We start from the raw sequence: 16,764 nt of genomic DNA on the forward strand, positions 1-16,764 counted from the left end.
GGTGCTTTCCCTGTTCCTCTGGGCAGAGTGGCCTTGTAGTCACCCTGGTGGAAAGCTTCATCTTCGTAAGACCATGAGTATCCCTGTATTGTTTACCAAATTCTGTACAGAAACATACTTCCCCCGAGGCAGCAAATTTAGATGAACAACAATGTAAGGTTAGGGGAAAAACATGTTCTTATCTCTACAATTAATAACAGCCACGACTATCAGGAGAGAGGGCATTGTAACCGCTGAATGGGTCTGTCACTCTTTCTGAGGCACGCTTCCTTTTCTGCATTTCTCTGAACTGGCGCAATTAAATCAGGTCATCCAAGATAGACAGCAGGGTTGTGTCACCATCCAAATGAGACAGCAGGATTGTGTCACTTTCAGGCACCAGCCCAGCACATTGCCTGGGCTACAGCCACTTCACGGCACTATTTGTTGTTCGGAATCTCTCGTTTTGTATTTGTTTAATCAATCAATATCTGTCAGTTGTGAATTCTGAGAAAACTTTTTTTTTAAGATATCTAATTATGGGAGCTAGATGCTGTGCCTGAACTACAACACATCTCTAAGTCCTGGTCCCCTAACTGCTAGGGAAGTACTCGCTAGATCCCCTCCAGCCAGCATGAGGAGATTCCCTTTCCCCTGTAAAGCAGGGCACAGGGAAAGCTGGAGCACAACCACAGCTCGCTCCAGCATGGATGGAGTGAGGTCATGCCAGTGTGTGAGCCTGGATTGGGAAGCCAGAAGACTTGGGAATTATGGGGTTTCCTATCCTGAGAAAACAAACTCTTACGTAGACCCTACAGAAGTCCTTAGATGACTTAATGTTTTAAATCTAATGTTGGGGTTTTTGTCTTTATCTTCTGGGTTGTTGGACGATGGAGGGGGAGGTGGTGTTTAGCTGTGGCAGTCACTTTTCCAAGCCTTATTCTGTAATGAGGAGGACTACAGATTTCCTCTTTCTTTTTTCAAAAATAAAAAATATCACTCTTCTTTAAAACAATATGAAACTGTATTAAAAAAAAGTCAGCTGTGAGAATTGTCTAAATTAGGAAAACTTGGCAATACTGCAGTGTCCCAATAACATCTCTACATATCTGTGTGAAAGCCTCACTAGGAACTTTCCCATTTATCCAAGACACACATTCATAAGCAATGTATACAGTGCTCTGCATACAAAGTAATGTACAAGACACTACAGACTGGCTCAGAAGTTAAGCCTGAATCATACGGCAATAAACAGATCCCATTGATACGAAGGCCAGAAGGTATCATCCCACTCAACTGTCTGCATAACCCAGACTACTCACTCATTGTAACTTTTTACTGAGACTGAAAACACCAATGCAGAATCGAAGCATAATCCTTTCTTCCAGAATTAGCCAAATTAGTCACAGCATCCACTGTGTTGACAAAGAACTCAACTAAGAAAACATAGCACCAGAAAACCACACAAAACACTGAGGCTGAACAGCTGAACAAAGCTTTAAACCTTACTGATAACTTCTTCTTGCAAAGGAGCACTGATAAACTGTAATAGCAATGACGGACAAAAATAACTGGCCTAAGAGAGTAAAAGTTGTAAATAGATACCTCTTTGCATGAAAAAGAGATTTTAAAAGGTTATAGCTTTTATACTCAACATTTGCTCCTAATTGCTTTCAATAATAAAAATCATGGCAGCAATGAACCTGAAGACATGAAAATACAAGAATATCCTTTTTCTCCTAAAAACACTTTAAAACTGGCAACTTAGAAAGTTTCAGTTTAAAAAAAAAAAGATGATTACCAAAAATCCTGGAAGTGGTCTGTTGAGACATGCGTTACATCTCCTGTGTATGGCACAAGCGAGGACAGCGGACTAAGATTTCTTGGATTCATTTCCTATGGTGAAGGATGCTAGCACAAGGATTAAGGTCCCTTTTCAGCCGTCAGCACTGAAGTGAAAAAGAAATGTGTGTATTCTGTCCAGCCTCACTGCACTGGCATGAGCTTTACCATATGGAAGCATCAAGGAGAACAGCATTTCAAGCTGTGAGTCTAATGCCTACCACATACTAAATGCAATCTCAGTGTTGACTGATGTAATGTCTTTTTGGCAAGACAGCAGCTTTGCAATGCAAAATTTTTAGAGCCTGAAACTGAGCAGCACACAGCCTACAAGGATTCTCAGAACTGGGCCTTCATATACAGATTTAGTATTCTAAGTTCCTGTGCCTCGTTCAATCTAGCTTGACTAGCACAGCAATTTGCTAGCTTGTTTTAAAGACATACAAATCAATTTTAGATCAAAATAGATTGAAATAGCACACATATTGTTGTGGGAGTCCCAGAAGGCTAATCCATTCAGTAAATCTACATCAGCTCCTGCAGTTTTATGAAGAACTGTGCCAACAGTCATTAAAAATACACAAGCAAGACTGGCAAGTTTGAAGGAAGAGATCTCATGTGGTGATAACAGAATTGCTGATAAACTCTACTACAAACACCATTAGAAGTATCAATCTGATATTATATATTTATTTGGGATCCAGCTGCAGCACTTCTCCAGCAATATCTTCTCCATGGCTTGGTGAACGAAGCCTTGAAGAGAAATTAACCCCTAAGTTTCTTCCCCGATCCCCTCTGCCATATCCTCCACTGATCTTTAGAGGCAGCTACGCCACAGACCATGCTGCTCAGTGTTACTGCATAATCACTGCTTTCAGAGCCAGGCTGCGTGTGTGGATACGACAGCGCCTGCTTGGCTCCATTCACAGAAGCAAGGATCTGCCTCTCTTAATTCTCCTTAGTCTCTTACCTCAGTTGCCTGCAAGTTCTTTCTGTGGTAGCTCTTTCTCAGCATTAGAAATTGTGACAGAGGGCAAAATGTTATCCAGGAAAGACACTGTTTCTAAAATTCACAATGCTGTTTCTTGACCCATCACTTTCTTCTTTTTCACTCAAGTGTCTTGTGAGCATACTGTATGAGTCACTCTAGCCAGACTTGGTCTTACAGTCTTTTATCAGTAAGACATACCCTTAGGCAGAAGCACTGTTCGTTCTACTCACCATTAGAAATGAGCGTAACAGCTTCACTCAGCAGATACACATAAAAATCCATACTTGTTTAATACATATTTTCTTGCACAGTCACTAATTTGACTTAATTTCCCTCCACTGCTTTTTTTTTTCAGTGTGCTTTTTTTCCACTATTCCTTTCAAGGCTCATAGCTTTTATAAGTAAGTGCTATCCTACAAACTTCATCCTTTTTCTTGTACTGTGTGAGAGGGCATGTAAGGAAAATAATTTTGAAAGGGCATGTAAGAAAAATAATCATTGTATTTTTTATGTTATTGAAACCTTTTTGATGTGGACATAGATATTCACTAGGAAAAACTAGTGGTAATCTACTTTCACTTATAAGGTAGTGATCATAAAAAACCTTCCAATTTCCAAATGTTTAGTTTGGTTCCCAAGCATCCAAAGCTGTTGATTTTCTTAGGATCAGTCCTCGAGAGTGTTCAGTTGACCATTTCTAAAGGAGCTGAATCTTATGAGATCATGATCTCTGTCCATCTGCCATTCCCTTATTTAACTCCACAACTTTTAAGCTCAATGGACAGTTTCAAACTTGAGGGCTACAGGACTCAAAGAAATAAAGTTCCTACAAGTTTCATGAGAACTGAAGCCTGGTCTAACAGGTCAAGGTAAAAACTGTCACTTCCAACTCAATCTAATTGACTAAAGCTAGAAGTCAACTTGCTGCTGAAGAGACAGCATACTTAGGAGGTCTGACACAAAATCCCCAAGACTGTGCCTGTAACTCGTCAACTATGATCACCTTCAAGACAGTTCCATTCTGAGTTGACACACACAGCTGCACATGATGCTGCCAATGTTCAAGGCAATCCACAGATCATTTTCCGAAAGGCTGTTGAGGATCTCCATCAGTTTTGCTTTCACATCTATTACTAACAAAAAAGGAATTTTTGGCACCAACTCAATATTTGGGATCTCTTCACTGTCAGCCTCGGTCAATAACTGAAAATTCTCCATCACAGATTTCTTCAGTTTCACAAGAAACTTGATGTTAACTCACTGTTGACTCTTGCACACTGACATTTTTCAACTGAGGGTTAGAAAATGTCTATATTTGAATGTGTCCGCTTGTATTGAGTGAAGCGATAGAGTTGAGCCTTGTCTCGCTGTGACAGGTTAGCACATGTTCTATAAACTTCTCTTCGTCTCTCCCCTCCCACTCTTGGTTCGCGAGCTAGAGGGTTAATATTATTTTTTTTTTTGTGTCAGACTTCATATGCTGGAGAATTAATCAGCCTACCGCTAATGGAGCAATTTGTTTTCATTGGCCTTAATGCAGATGAGAGATTAAGCCTTCCATAAGAAAGAAGTTAAAAGTGGAAGTGCTTATGAGATAGTATGACAATTAAAGCAGGCATCACTGATGAAGACATCAGTCAGGTTTTCCACAAACTGCTTTATCAACACGTGTGCTTTCCTAAGGGAACTGTCTTCTTTAATTTTGTCTTCTCACAGACATATCTCATGGATCATAATGTGGATCATAACTATCTTATTGAAACTAACTCTCACTGCCTGCTAAATCTGAGGGTCAAATTAAGCAAGAGCTTGGTTATCACTTAAGCCAGAGAAAGGACCCAGGTAACCAGCAGATAATTCAGCATAAACCCACATTCTAACTCCAGTGCATGAAAAGAATTTATTCAGCAAGTAACAGCACATGCAATAAGCCAAGCTATGACCTTGTTTTAGAAAAATAAACCAAGACATCATGAAGAAAGTACAGACCTCTTGTAAATTTTTGGTTATGTTACATAGGCATTGTTTCTCCAGGAATCACATAACCTCTTCATCTTCATGCCACTCAGCTCAGACTTGCAGTTATGTGTAGTAATTTTTTGCAGAGTGGCAAAATCCATGAACACTCACCTACTAGATGCCTATTCTCTTTCATATCCTCCCACAGCTGTTCTCTGCTTCCTTCAGATTTACAGTTTCTTATTCCCTTGTGTTGTCTCCTAAGAGTAATGCTTTTTTTTTGTAGTATCCCAATGGCTTTCTGAGGAAATTAGAGAGATAACCTATGCACTTCCTTTTTCTCACTCACTTTCTATTTTCTTCTTCCCTTCTTTTGTTAGGAAAAGGCAAACTATGACCGATCCTCCAAGTTTCTGGTCTGTAGTAAACTCCATGCTGCAGTCAGTCATACTTCTCTAAACTATTCCATGAAGCCACAGGGGCAAATACTTGTCCTGGGATTTAATATGGGACTACCATAGTAGAAAAGGAGATTTTCTCCCTCGAATCCTAAGATGCTGACAAGAGGTACAACATTGAGCGACTGTGAGGCTCTTTTCTGCCCTTGCCAAAAAATATTTCTTTTGATTGGAGACAGAGTAGCCTCTTCTAGTGCCATTAACCAGAAATAACAAGAGAAAGGCTCAGCAGGCGGCAACTGCTTCTGGAGACAGAACAAGTGAATCACTACACCCAAGAGACAGAGAAGTTCTAATCTTCTCAAAGACTGCAAGCAGGAGAACCTCAGGGCCTAGAGAAAAATATTTCTCTGAAAACTTGGATTTATGAGCTTGAACCTCCATGCAGACTCATTGCCAGCTCCTCAGAAAACAAAATACAGCCTTTGTTTTGCAAACAGAACTCTGACTCAAACACCATTTATTTTGTATCCGTATTTATATTTGACACTCAAAAAAATCAAATAAATTAGACTTCAGGGAATTTGCTTACTGAATCACTAAGTCCATCCTCTGGTAGCTCACAGATCTGCAGGGTTATGATAGCTTACAGTTCAGCTTACAGTCCAAGCCAGAAAAACAAAAAAAACCCCACCTTACCCTCATATCCTGATTAATTTCTTTATAACAACATTTCATTGTCCCGAACTCGGTTTTAGCCTGAAGAAATGAAAAGTCTAAAATTGAAAAATTATTCTGAAAAATTAATGCTTGTTTTCCCATCCAAGAATAAATACAACAAAAGAAAATAAACAGATATTTGTGGATTGAGACCCTCATCCAAAGCCCAGTGAAATCCTTGGGAATCCTTCCAGTGACCATAGGCTTTCAATCAGGTCTTACATTATGAGTGATGTTTTAAAATTAATTCTAAATTAAGAGCCAAACATCACTGGCATTTAATTTGTTGCCAGAAGCCACACAATAGACCTTTGAAACAAAACTCTTAAAATGCATAGAAATTCAGATTAAATGACTCACCAAAGCTGCACAAATAAGGCGCAACCACACCTCCTTCTGCTTTTCAGCTCTCTTTAAGACACTATTTTCTCTGTGTTTGGTAATATATAAAAATATTTCAATTTTAATTGTAGATTATGGTTGGCAGATGACAGAATTCTGATAACCGGTGACCGATCAGACAGTGCTTTCTTTGTCTGGGGACACTTCCATCAAATTGGAGCAGGTCTGTAACCCCTTTCTCTAATAAAGCTGAAAACTCTGTGGAAGCTCTGTCTTACTAGAAAGTGCATCAGCACCAGATGGAATAGGAAGGCAAGAGGGAGCTAATCCGTGCTCTTTAGTTTGCATAGAAATAACATCTGATGTGTCAGGTCCCAGCAATCTGTACAGTGAGGACAGAGAGAGTTCCTGCCTCAAAGGTGTAAGAATCTGAAAGACAGACTCAAACGTTGGCCTCTGAGCAGTGGAGCTCAGGAAGTCAGGTTTCCTTTAGGTTTGTATCCCATGCCCAAATTCCCCAACATCTGCTGTAGGGGTAGGAGTACCACACTTTAACTCACTTTGGCAGAGCTTTTGGGGAGTTTCCTTTCTTGAGGATGCTAGTAGGATCCAGCTGCTTATGCTTACGAAGTGTGTAGGAACTTAATAGGACCAAAGCTTTTACCTCTCTAACAACAGTGACTAAATCTGATCAGTGGATTCAACAAAAAAGGCAAAATCCACATCTAAAACAGGACTTTATAAGCTATGCTTCCTCAGGAAAGCAGTGAGAACTGCACAGACAGGCCTGAAACAACACGTTGGAGGTCAGCACTATGATCTAAACTAAAATCTCACTTCTGACCCACACATCCCTGTTCCATAGAACAAATCCTAGATGCAAACCTGCTCCACTTAGAGAAACCATAAACCAAACTTATGAGGCTTACTCCCATATTACTGAAATGAAACATGTTTCTAAAATGAAACGTTTTTTCTTTAAACAAAACAATCAAATGCTTCATTTGACTTTTCCAAGGCAGTATCAAGAAGATGCATCATTGACATCACTCCTTTCAACACTTATTTAAGCATCCTGGTTGAAGGACAAGTTCCATTTGCCACAGTGAGTCAAACGAACTGACTCAAGAAAATTTATACAGGATTTTATCTGACCAAGACAAAACCAACAAAAATCCCTCTGCATCATTGTGGTAGGTCATGATTGATCCTGCCACATTATTACAAACAAAGCATGTGCTTGAAGCATTTGTTTGCTTTCCTTTTGCCTGGGGGAATCTGGGATGGGTGAACACCACCAAAGTGAATGGAAACTTTTAATGCATAAAGGCCAAGGGATCAGATTATATTTCTTGGGTGAACTGGTTTGCTTTTTCATTAGATCCATTTGCTTTCTATTTTTGGGTCAGAAGATCAAGTCTATGAACTTAAAGCAATGCCTAGTTCTGTCTGAAATGTTCTGGAGAAGGAAAGACAAGTTGACACCAGCAGGCAGAGATTAAAAGGTTCCACCTAAGCAGCCACTGCTTTTTCTGTTCATATCCAGAAAGTCATTCTTCACCCCAGTTATGCAATCACACAGTTACTTCATTTTTGATCTTCGATTACAGCCATATTTCTTGAAAGCTGCCCAGAAAACCTGGCTGGGACCAAGGTAAAGAAAAGGACACTGACTGATGAAATGAGCAAAGGAGGCCAATTCAAGCAGAAAGCCTAAGCTCAAAGTAGCATGGAATACAGAAGAAGAAAGGGGTATAAGAAAGGGCGAATGAGTGTTCCTCAATGTTGCCAGAGGGAAGAAATTTGTTCCCAGACAGATGAGAGGTCAGTTTACTTTTGCAACTGAGATGAGAATGAGCAAGGGTAGGACAGAAAGCCAAGGGCAGAGCAGAGCACTTTTCCCACTGCCAGCAAGGAGGACAGGGAGAAAAGGAAGCAGTGACTCCTGCTGTTGGGAAGGTACACACTCCTGAACATCACCATCCCCAGCAAAACCAGCTCTCCCTCAGCAGCAGTGGTGGCAGAAAGTCAGCCTTTCTACACACCTGTACCATAACATATAGTATGTATATTTAGTATAATACATGAGTTTGCTGGTTTTGCCAGCTCCTTATTTTGCCTGTGTTGGGAATGAGTCTTCAAACACAAGAGGAGCTGTTAGGAAAGAGCTGTCATGAGGCCTTGATTTTTTGAAAAACATGTCCACCTTTACTTCTGACAGTCTCCTGGGAGCCCAGAGTATGTAGGAACTAGCAAAATTTACTGTACTCTTTGCTGGACTGGGACTTGATCTCAACTATCTTAAGTTGCAAGTGAGCACTGAGAAGAATGACTTGAGGACAGACCTTTGTCAAGTAGGAATGAAAGTGTGGATATGAACAACTATTTTGGTGAAAAGATATTTTAGATGTGTTTTGAAGAGCAGGCATTAAGGAAAGAAAATTTTCTAGCTGTAGAATCAAACCAAGATGCACAAAGATCTAAGGTTTAAATCTCTTCCTACAAACCTTCAGCTTTTGGGTTCAAATTTGGGCATAAACGCTTGGATTACACTTCTAAAAATTAATCAGATAGAGAACTACAGACCTCAGAACAAACCTCCACTTTAAATAACCAATGCAATTAATAAATAAATTCTTTCTTGACACCAAACTGCTAGAGAAGAATAGATCATGCAGATCTTTAGATATTTTGTGTATCAACATTACTTTACCTCCAATATCTCCTGTTATTAAAAGGAGAAACTAATTTTCCTTACTAACACTGAGTCCTCCTCACAGAGTTTGATTTAGAACTGCATCTGGAGTCCTGTTTCAGAACATTTGTCTCCCTAGGAAACACCAATTCACATACCAATTCACAAAATATTATTGCACAGTGAAGAAATGTCTCAAAAAAAAGCTACCAAAAACACCAACAATTTTTTTCATAATTAAAAGTTGGACTGAGAAATATATGAGAAGAATCTGCAGCTCTATATCCTGTAAGAGCAATAGTAAGACCACAATAGCAACTGGCCTGCAATAATCAAGTGAATAGATTCTACTCGTAGCCAGAGCTGCCAATCTCTGTCTTATGAAAAGAGAAGGATAAATACTGTACTAGTTTCACTGCTTCTGCGAAGTGATCCATAAAAAATGATGACAGATTTCTAAATGGGGAAATAAATACAGGTCAAACATAAAAAAAAAAAAAAAAGAATAACCCAAAAAATATAATAACCCTTCACTATCCAGGCACACTGTCCCCTGCTTCCCTTTCCAAAACCAAAAGGAGTCATCATCGTGTTGGCACAAGCTAGCAGCTAGGTCTTGTGGTTAACACATGGACCCTGGGCAGATTAGAATTGCATAATTTAATACAAACATAAAGAGAACAACAAAGATTACACGTGCAGTTTTTGCAATCTGACAACAGTCTGGGGAAGTGGTTACAGAAAGCTGTCAGAATTGGAGGGGAGAAGGAGAGAGGAACAGAGTTTGGGCTGCTGAGGTGGAGATCTGAAGCTGAAAAGAGAGCAGGAAAGGCAATGACCCCAAAAAGTATGCACCTGATAATCTGAGTATGAAAGCCTGAGATCTGTGGAAAGGAGGAAAAGTTTAAGCAACTGGCCTTCCAGTTCTCTGTGCGCTCCTAAATTCCCAGTGCCAGATAAAATCACATAGAACACATTCAAGGTGCAGATGTCAGTTCCTTTTGCTATGATACGAGCAGCACATGGAAACCTGGAACCTGCTGCCTGGAAGCTTTACCCTCAGAAGGGCAAGGTTAGACCTCACCCTTCCCAGAAGAGTGAAAGTGTAGTGATGGGTAAAGCAGGTGGAGCCAGGTCCATCTCCTTATCTTTCAGGATAATCTCCCAACAGGTGCCTGCACCTTGGCAGCTGCAGAGACACTGCGCCTTTAAAAGGGGGCAGATTTGTTTTCATGTCAATTCAACAGAGCTTATGAAAATCAAGTCGCTGTTCCTGCTAAGGGAGGGAGCAGATCAGGAACTTCGGCAACTCTGGAAGCTCAGCTTGAAGCTGCTGTGGTAACTCTTTAACAGGTATCAAACAGACTGATGATGGCACTGCAGGGTGTCATCTTACGTCTGACGGTTCCTGGCCCACAGCACCTACTTCTGAAGCAGCTAAAAACTTCTCCATGTGCTCTGGATACCTTTTTTGAAAAGGCTCCAGTAACATTTTGGTCTTTTCTGTCATTCTAGATTAGATCTCCATGTTAAAAATAAATTTATAAAAAAAAAGTGAGCAGAATTTGTTGGCCTGGAAACCTCCCAGTCTGTGAAGAATTTTGGAGCCTGATTTTCTTTTCTACATCTTATTTACTGAATTGTCTGCATGACATGTTTAATGCTGATCCTTGGGGTGAGGTAGAGATTTTTTCTTTGGTCATTCTACCTGTTCAGAAAGTTCAGTGCACAATGAATACTGAATACAGCTGTACTTCTGAAATGTATCTTGGATAACCTTATCTAAATAACTTCATTTGAAAAGTGAATGGACTTTTGTGAGAGGAACTTTCCTAGATAACCTAGAGGGATTTTTTTTTATCTTAGAGGCTATTTGAAAGGGAAAATTTGTACATTTATTTTATTTTCTTGTGGATAACTACCATGTGATTCCAAAACTAACATCTACAAGCCAGCAGTTAAGCAAAAAAAACAACCAAAGAATGAGATAGCAAGCAGATAAGAGCCTCTTACATGTGAAATTAATCTAACAGGAGTAATGTAGCTTATTCAAGTATATAATTCTGGGTTTTATATTTGGTGGTTGCTTGCTTAGAAATGTCCAGACTTACAGAGCTGGACACAATAATAAAATCATAGATTCTATCCCAATGCTGAGAAAACAGTTTCTATAGAATCCGCACCAGTGTTTTGAACTGTATTAACACAAACTATGTTACTATGCATAACAACACATTTGGACTATTAATTATATACTAACTTTGTAGTGATGCACTCGACTGGGTTTTGGAAAGTTCTGCTCCGTCCATTAAGAGAAAGGTTTGCTTTCTGCCCTAGAGGCAGTTCCTTATGCTTGCAACTGCCAGGAATACGCAGCGCTTATTGAGAAATAGAGAGAGGAGAGAAACCGCTCTTCTAAAGGATTTCCTAACAGCAGCGAGATATCCTGGAGCACGGGGAAAGCCACAAGGCTGCAGCCTTCTCAAACAGAAAATTAAGATCGCTTCTTCGTTCCGCTGCAAACAGGGGCATCTGTCCGGTTTCTGCAGCCACGTCCCTTTGCACGGACACAGCAGCCTCCCGGTGGTCCCGTATGTGATTCCTGGATGACACCCGGTGCCTCTGCTCGCTTCGGAGGTACTCTTCCCGTCCCAGGATCACGGAATACTCTCGCAGCGGAGAGAGATGTAGCATTTGTTTGCTATCGGAGCTGAGGGCGGTTCACTCAGGGCCCGACTCCAAGTCTCCAGGAGAAAGTGGGAATCCTTCCAGGGACTTTCACGCACTTTGCGTCAGGCCCTTGCCGATTCACGCGCAGCCGAGAAGAACCCGACAGCTCCAAGCCCTCACGCCCCTTCGTACCTGACCCCCTTTGGAAGCCCTTAACCCTCTCTTTCCCTTCTTCCCGCGGCTACGACGCATGGGAACCGTGCTCCCCTGGGGATAGGACGGCGTCCTGGCTTCGGGACGCGACGTTCCTGGAGCTCTGCGGTCGTTACGCAGCTTTCCGAGCTGTCCCGGGCGGGGTTCGGCATCGCCGGCGCATCCCCGGCCTGGGGGTACCCGGGTACCACTGCCTCCCCCCGCATCCTCCCGCCCGCAGAAGGATGCGCCGCGGGACCCGCTGCCCGCAGCGTGCTCTCCCCCTGCCCCGCCGAGCCCAGCACCTCCATGCCCTCCCACAGAATCATAGAATAGTTGGGGTTGGATGCAGGAGTCCGCCCTCCGTACCTGAGAAATCGGCGAGCGCCCCGACCTCGGCGCTGCACAGCAGGATCACGCAAAGGAGGAGGCGGAGGAGCCGCCCGCTCCCTACCTGTCTCCGTGGTGGGTGCTGCCCCGCATTCCCGTCGCTCATGGTGCGGGAGAGGGCAGCTCAGGGCGGGGGCAGAGCCGACAACTCACATGATGGAGCGGGACCCGTCCCGCCGGGCGCCCTCCGGCTGCCCCGGCACCGGGAGGCGGCAGGGAGCGGGAGGAGGAGGAGGAGCAGCCCTGCCCGAGGCCGCAGAGCAGCCGCCCCGTCCCGGGAACCGCAGGGCAGCCCCGGAGGGCGGCGGGGAAGGGGAGAGGGTTCTCGGCGGCGCCGTGCCTGGCACTGCCCTCGACGCACATCGTGCGGGCCGGGCTGACTCAGAGCCGGCGGCACCTCGCCCGCCCTCCCCGGCTCTCCCCACCCCTCGCCGGGCAGTTCGAGGTCCCAGCACCTCCCTCTTGGCCCAAGAGGCTTGATTTCGCCTTCGCACCCCTGTCGAAAGGCTTTATTTTTAACTTATTTCCTCCTCCCCCCCCTTCCTGCTTGGCAATGGTTGGAGAGATGTCACGGGCTAAACATACACCCTGACCTGTGTGACAACGTTTCCCTGCTTGCTTTTATCCCAAGACTGATGCAAGGTGCTCCCCATCACTCCGTTACCCCTGCAGCGTAACTTCCCTGCTTTTCTCTCCTGCAAACTACCTTGTTCCACATGCCAAACTGTGCCGACTCTCCAGCCCGGCTCCTGTCTTTATCCATATGCTCACAGGGCTCTCAGGGAACACCAGCTGGCAGTTTTGCCCAGCAGAATCTCTGGATAAGGGATATCAGTGGGCAGACAGCTGAGTTAAGAAATGCCCCTGACTTTTCCACATTGCAAAAGAAACTTTCCCTTTCTCTGTTTCCTCATGCTGTTGCCTCACAACACCTTATCACCGCCCCATGCAGTTCAGGGTAGTCGAGTCTGAAGTGTGTAGGATTGCTTAAAGCATTCATTGCAAAAGCACAAAACATCTTGAAGTTACTTTGAGGGAGTTCAGGTTGTTCCCTGAAATCTTTTGTAAGACTGAAAAGCAAACCAGTGGGAAGTTCAAACAACTTGTTGTTACAACCTGCTAAGCCACCTTCAACTAAAATTTGGAGTTCCTTTTGAGGTATGGGGGAGTCAGGACACGTCATTTCCTAGTTCCTAGGCTGCCATCTGGAAAGGCAGCACCACTGGAAATGGGGCATGAAAGCATCTTCTGCCCTGGGGTTGTGCTTAGGTATAAAGTGGGTAGACAGGAACATCTAGCTGTTTACATCCTGGCGTGGATGTTCAAATTGATCTCCTTTTTCCTGAAAAAAAACATGAGTGAGTAGGTGAGAGATGACGGAACCAAACAAATTCCGTTAAATCCGTTCCTCTCCTCCTGCTCCAACTGAAGTTGGATGATGTCCAGCTTTGAATTTCCAAACTTTGGCACCTCTTTCTAGAGGTTACACTGAACTTTGACCAGCTTGAACTTCATGTTTGAATCTGAATCCACTTTCTCTGCTCACCCTCTCCCTCTTCACACACAGAACAACTGGATAAAGACATACTTCAGAGTCATGCTTCCTTAGTCTTGGGCAGATAAAAGCAAACCAGGTTTCACACGAACCTGCCTGAGGTCAGGGACTTTCTGTCAAGTTTTACTGAACTCAGATAAATGGGATCAAAGATGCCGAAAAAACAGGATAAAATGGAATCGTTCTGAAACGTGCAACTGCAAACAAGCATGGGAAGCAAGAACAGTAGCTCTGCCAGGTGTGCGAAGCTCTTCCTTCTGGCTGCTTTAGATAAGGACAGTGTTTGCCTCTTAATTGTAGCTGTGCCCTCCAACTGCAGTACTGGAAAGAGACTTGTGGGAGTCTCCTGCCTACTTCTCTCTTTTTCCCTTGATCTTGCCATACCTGGTCATTTAATCTGACAATTCCAGCACTTGCTGCCGCAGATCAGTTCCACGAAAAGCAGGAATGAATGCCAGGGAGATGCTGTGTTTAGCACAGAATTTTACTCCTCCATGTAAGAAAGCATTTGGGAGCCATACTTGGATTTCCTATAAAGGTGTTTAGATGACTATGGTGAACTTACTTGTCTAACCTAACTTCATACCTGCCATATCTACCATTACTATATATCTACCATAACTTTAAGTGAGTGCAGTCAGATGATCTATAGCTTCTGGATGCCAAGTCTTCACTCTCTACATAGTAAATAGAGAGATATCTCATATTCAGGTCACCTGCTATAGCTTTAACAAGAAGCATGTCACCTCCTTGTCTCTGAATTGCTCACTATTCCCTGGAACATAGAAGTCAAGGATGGCGACAGTCTGCTGTGTGTGACTCCAAGTGGACAACATGGAAGACAACAACTTACGGACATGGCAGCCAACAAGAATCGAAGATATGCTTTGAGTAAAATGGCATTGGCAATTTTTTTCTTTTGTTTTGTCTTTTCCCCCCTATAGCTGCTTTGCTATTCAACATTAACCTGAAATCTGTTCTGGTTTTGGTAATCCCTGCTATTCCAGACAGCAATGTAAAACACAAAGGTAGGAAAGCAGAAAGTAGTCTTTACCTTGATGTGCAGAATGTGTTTCTTTGCCATAGCCTTAGAAGCACTTTCTACAAGCTGGCAATGCTCAGTAGTTGGAAGACAGTATAACTAATCCAGACATGTTCAGCATGTAGAATTACAGAATCTGCCAGCCTTGGCCTTTCCTTATGATCAACAGGAGCAAGATCCATTTTTTTTTACCCAAAGAAAAAACAAAAGTTTGTAAGTTAGAATCCAGGCTAGATATCATGTCTGCTTCAAACAGTTGCTCTCTTCTGAACTTGGTGAGAAAAGAAATCATTTCACAGTGTCAGAAATGCAGTAACTGTGTTGTTGCATGGAAGCTTTGAAAGATAAAGCCAAAATCTGAGCTCTTCTTTTCTTTTTTATTCTCCATATTAGTAATTTTTCTCTGAACTTCAGCCAAACTGCCAATTTGAAACTCATATCATGGCTTACTGTATGGAAATTCAAATAAAGCCAGTCATGTCATTAAGGAAATAAACTGTGAAATAATGGAAGACAGTTGAGTTACATGGCCTAAAAATTTGTATTAGTAAAAATAAGCTGTATAGCACAGAAATAAAAATGACGAGAAGAATAAAATGTCAGAAATCCTTTTTCATATATATATATATATATATGTAAAAATGCATCTCTCCACTACATCCCCTACTGGTTTTTTCTTCCTCTTTTCTCCCCAGTACATTTATTGGGAGCTGATATATGTAATTTTAGTTCTCTTCTCTCAGAATAAAGTCTCCAAGAAGTTCACTAATGTTCTCTTTGGCTTTTTGCGGTAAAAAAATATTGAAGTATAAAACCCCAGACTTTTCCCACATTTTAAAATGCTTTATTTTCCTGCATTCTGACACAGATTAAATCTGCAAGACAGTACAAACAAGTGGACTGCTATCCTCTCGCTGTTTCTATGGAAATGAGTGTCAGACTATTTAAAACAAAGCACATGCTTTACAGTAATTGCTATATGGTGATTATTTAAAAATAACATAGCACATTTTTCCTGATTCAACCCCTACTTCTATGGATACAGCAATGAAAACAGTGGTAGAGAAGCCTCTCTTGTATTTTTTCAATTCTAAATGTGTTTTGGATGCTGTAAGTTCTCACGGGTTGCTACAGATTTTAAGTTCTAACAAGATCTGCAAGTGTGCAGTAATTTGAACTTGAGAGGACCAATTCTGCAAGCCATAGTTAGGAAACATTCTCATGCATGTAAGTAGAAGTCTGAATGAATACAGACTACAGCACTTCACCCAGTAGGTTTAGAAAGAGGAAAAGTATTTGCTATTTTCTGCCATTTTTTGGACTCACATCAGAGACAGCAAAGTTAACTAACAAGTTTTGAGCTTTGTGGTCATAAGCTGCTTTCTGCATAGCCAACTGTTTGCCTAACTAATCAGAATGCCATAGACAACCTGACCACTTCACAAAAAAAGCTGTAAAATGTAACATATGAAGTTTGTAAAAACCAATCTTCTCATGTTTCATTCCAGCTGAATGAAATCGCATTCCAACTTCCTCATGGCACACAGCAGAAAGGTCACTGCTCCTCATCCTCCTGAACGCTGCCAATGTAACTGGCACCTCTCCTTTATTTATACAGATCACATTTTCTAGCAGTACACCTGGGCACTTGTATAGACATGAAGTAAGAGGCATGCCCCATCTCACACAGATTACTGTTGGAAACAAAAAAAAAAAAAAAAAAAAGACCTAAGGTGGAGAAAGAACAAATGCACTAAGAATAAACTCCTCTATTTATTGTCCTTGCCTTCTTATAGCACTTAAGTCATTCCATGTCAATTCCTGACATGAACCTTCAAAGATGGATGGGAAAAGACTAAGTGGCTTGCTTTTCAGTTTAAGAAGGTCATTAGGACAGAGCTGCTGAGTGGACCACAGTCTTGGAAATCAGCTTGTTTGCTTGTGAAGTGCCTTATTATGGGTTTATGAGCCTGCCTTTTGGCTCATAAA

General features: G+C 42.1%; 1 protein-coding gene across 1 annotated transcript in view; it reads right to left on the reverse strand.

Annotated features, from left to right (window-relative positions):
• Positions 1–12,579, reverse strand: part of EVA1C (eva-1 homolog C) — a 39,183-nt gene extending 26,604 nt beyond the window's left edge. The window contains exon 1 of the mRNA XM_054065088.1: positions 12,158–12,579. Coding sequence (XP_053921063.1) covers positions 12,158–12,284 — 127 coding nt within the window. The 5' untranslated portion in view covers positions 12,285–12,579. The remainder of the gene's footprint in view (positions 1–12,157) is intronic.
• Positions 12,580–16,764: the final 4,185 nt, after the last annotated feature.

This window comes from Cuculus canorus, chromosome 1, assembly GCF_017976375.1.
Source record: "Cuculus canorus isolate bCucCan1 chromosome 1, bCucCan1.pri, whole genome shotgun sequence".
Classification (NCBI taxonomy): domain Eukaryota; kingdom Metazoa; phylum Chordata; class Aves; order Cuculiformes; family Cuculidae; genus Cuculus; species Cuculus canorus.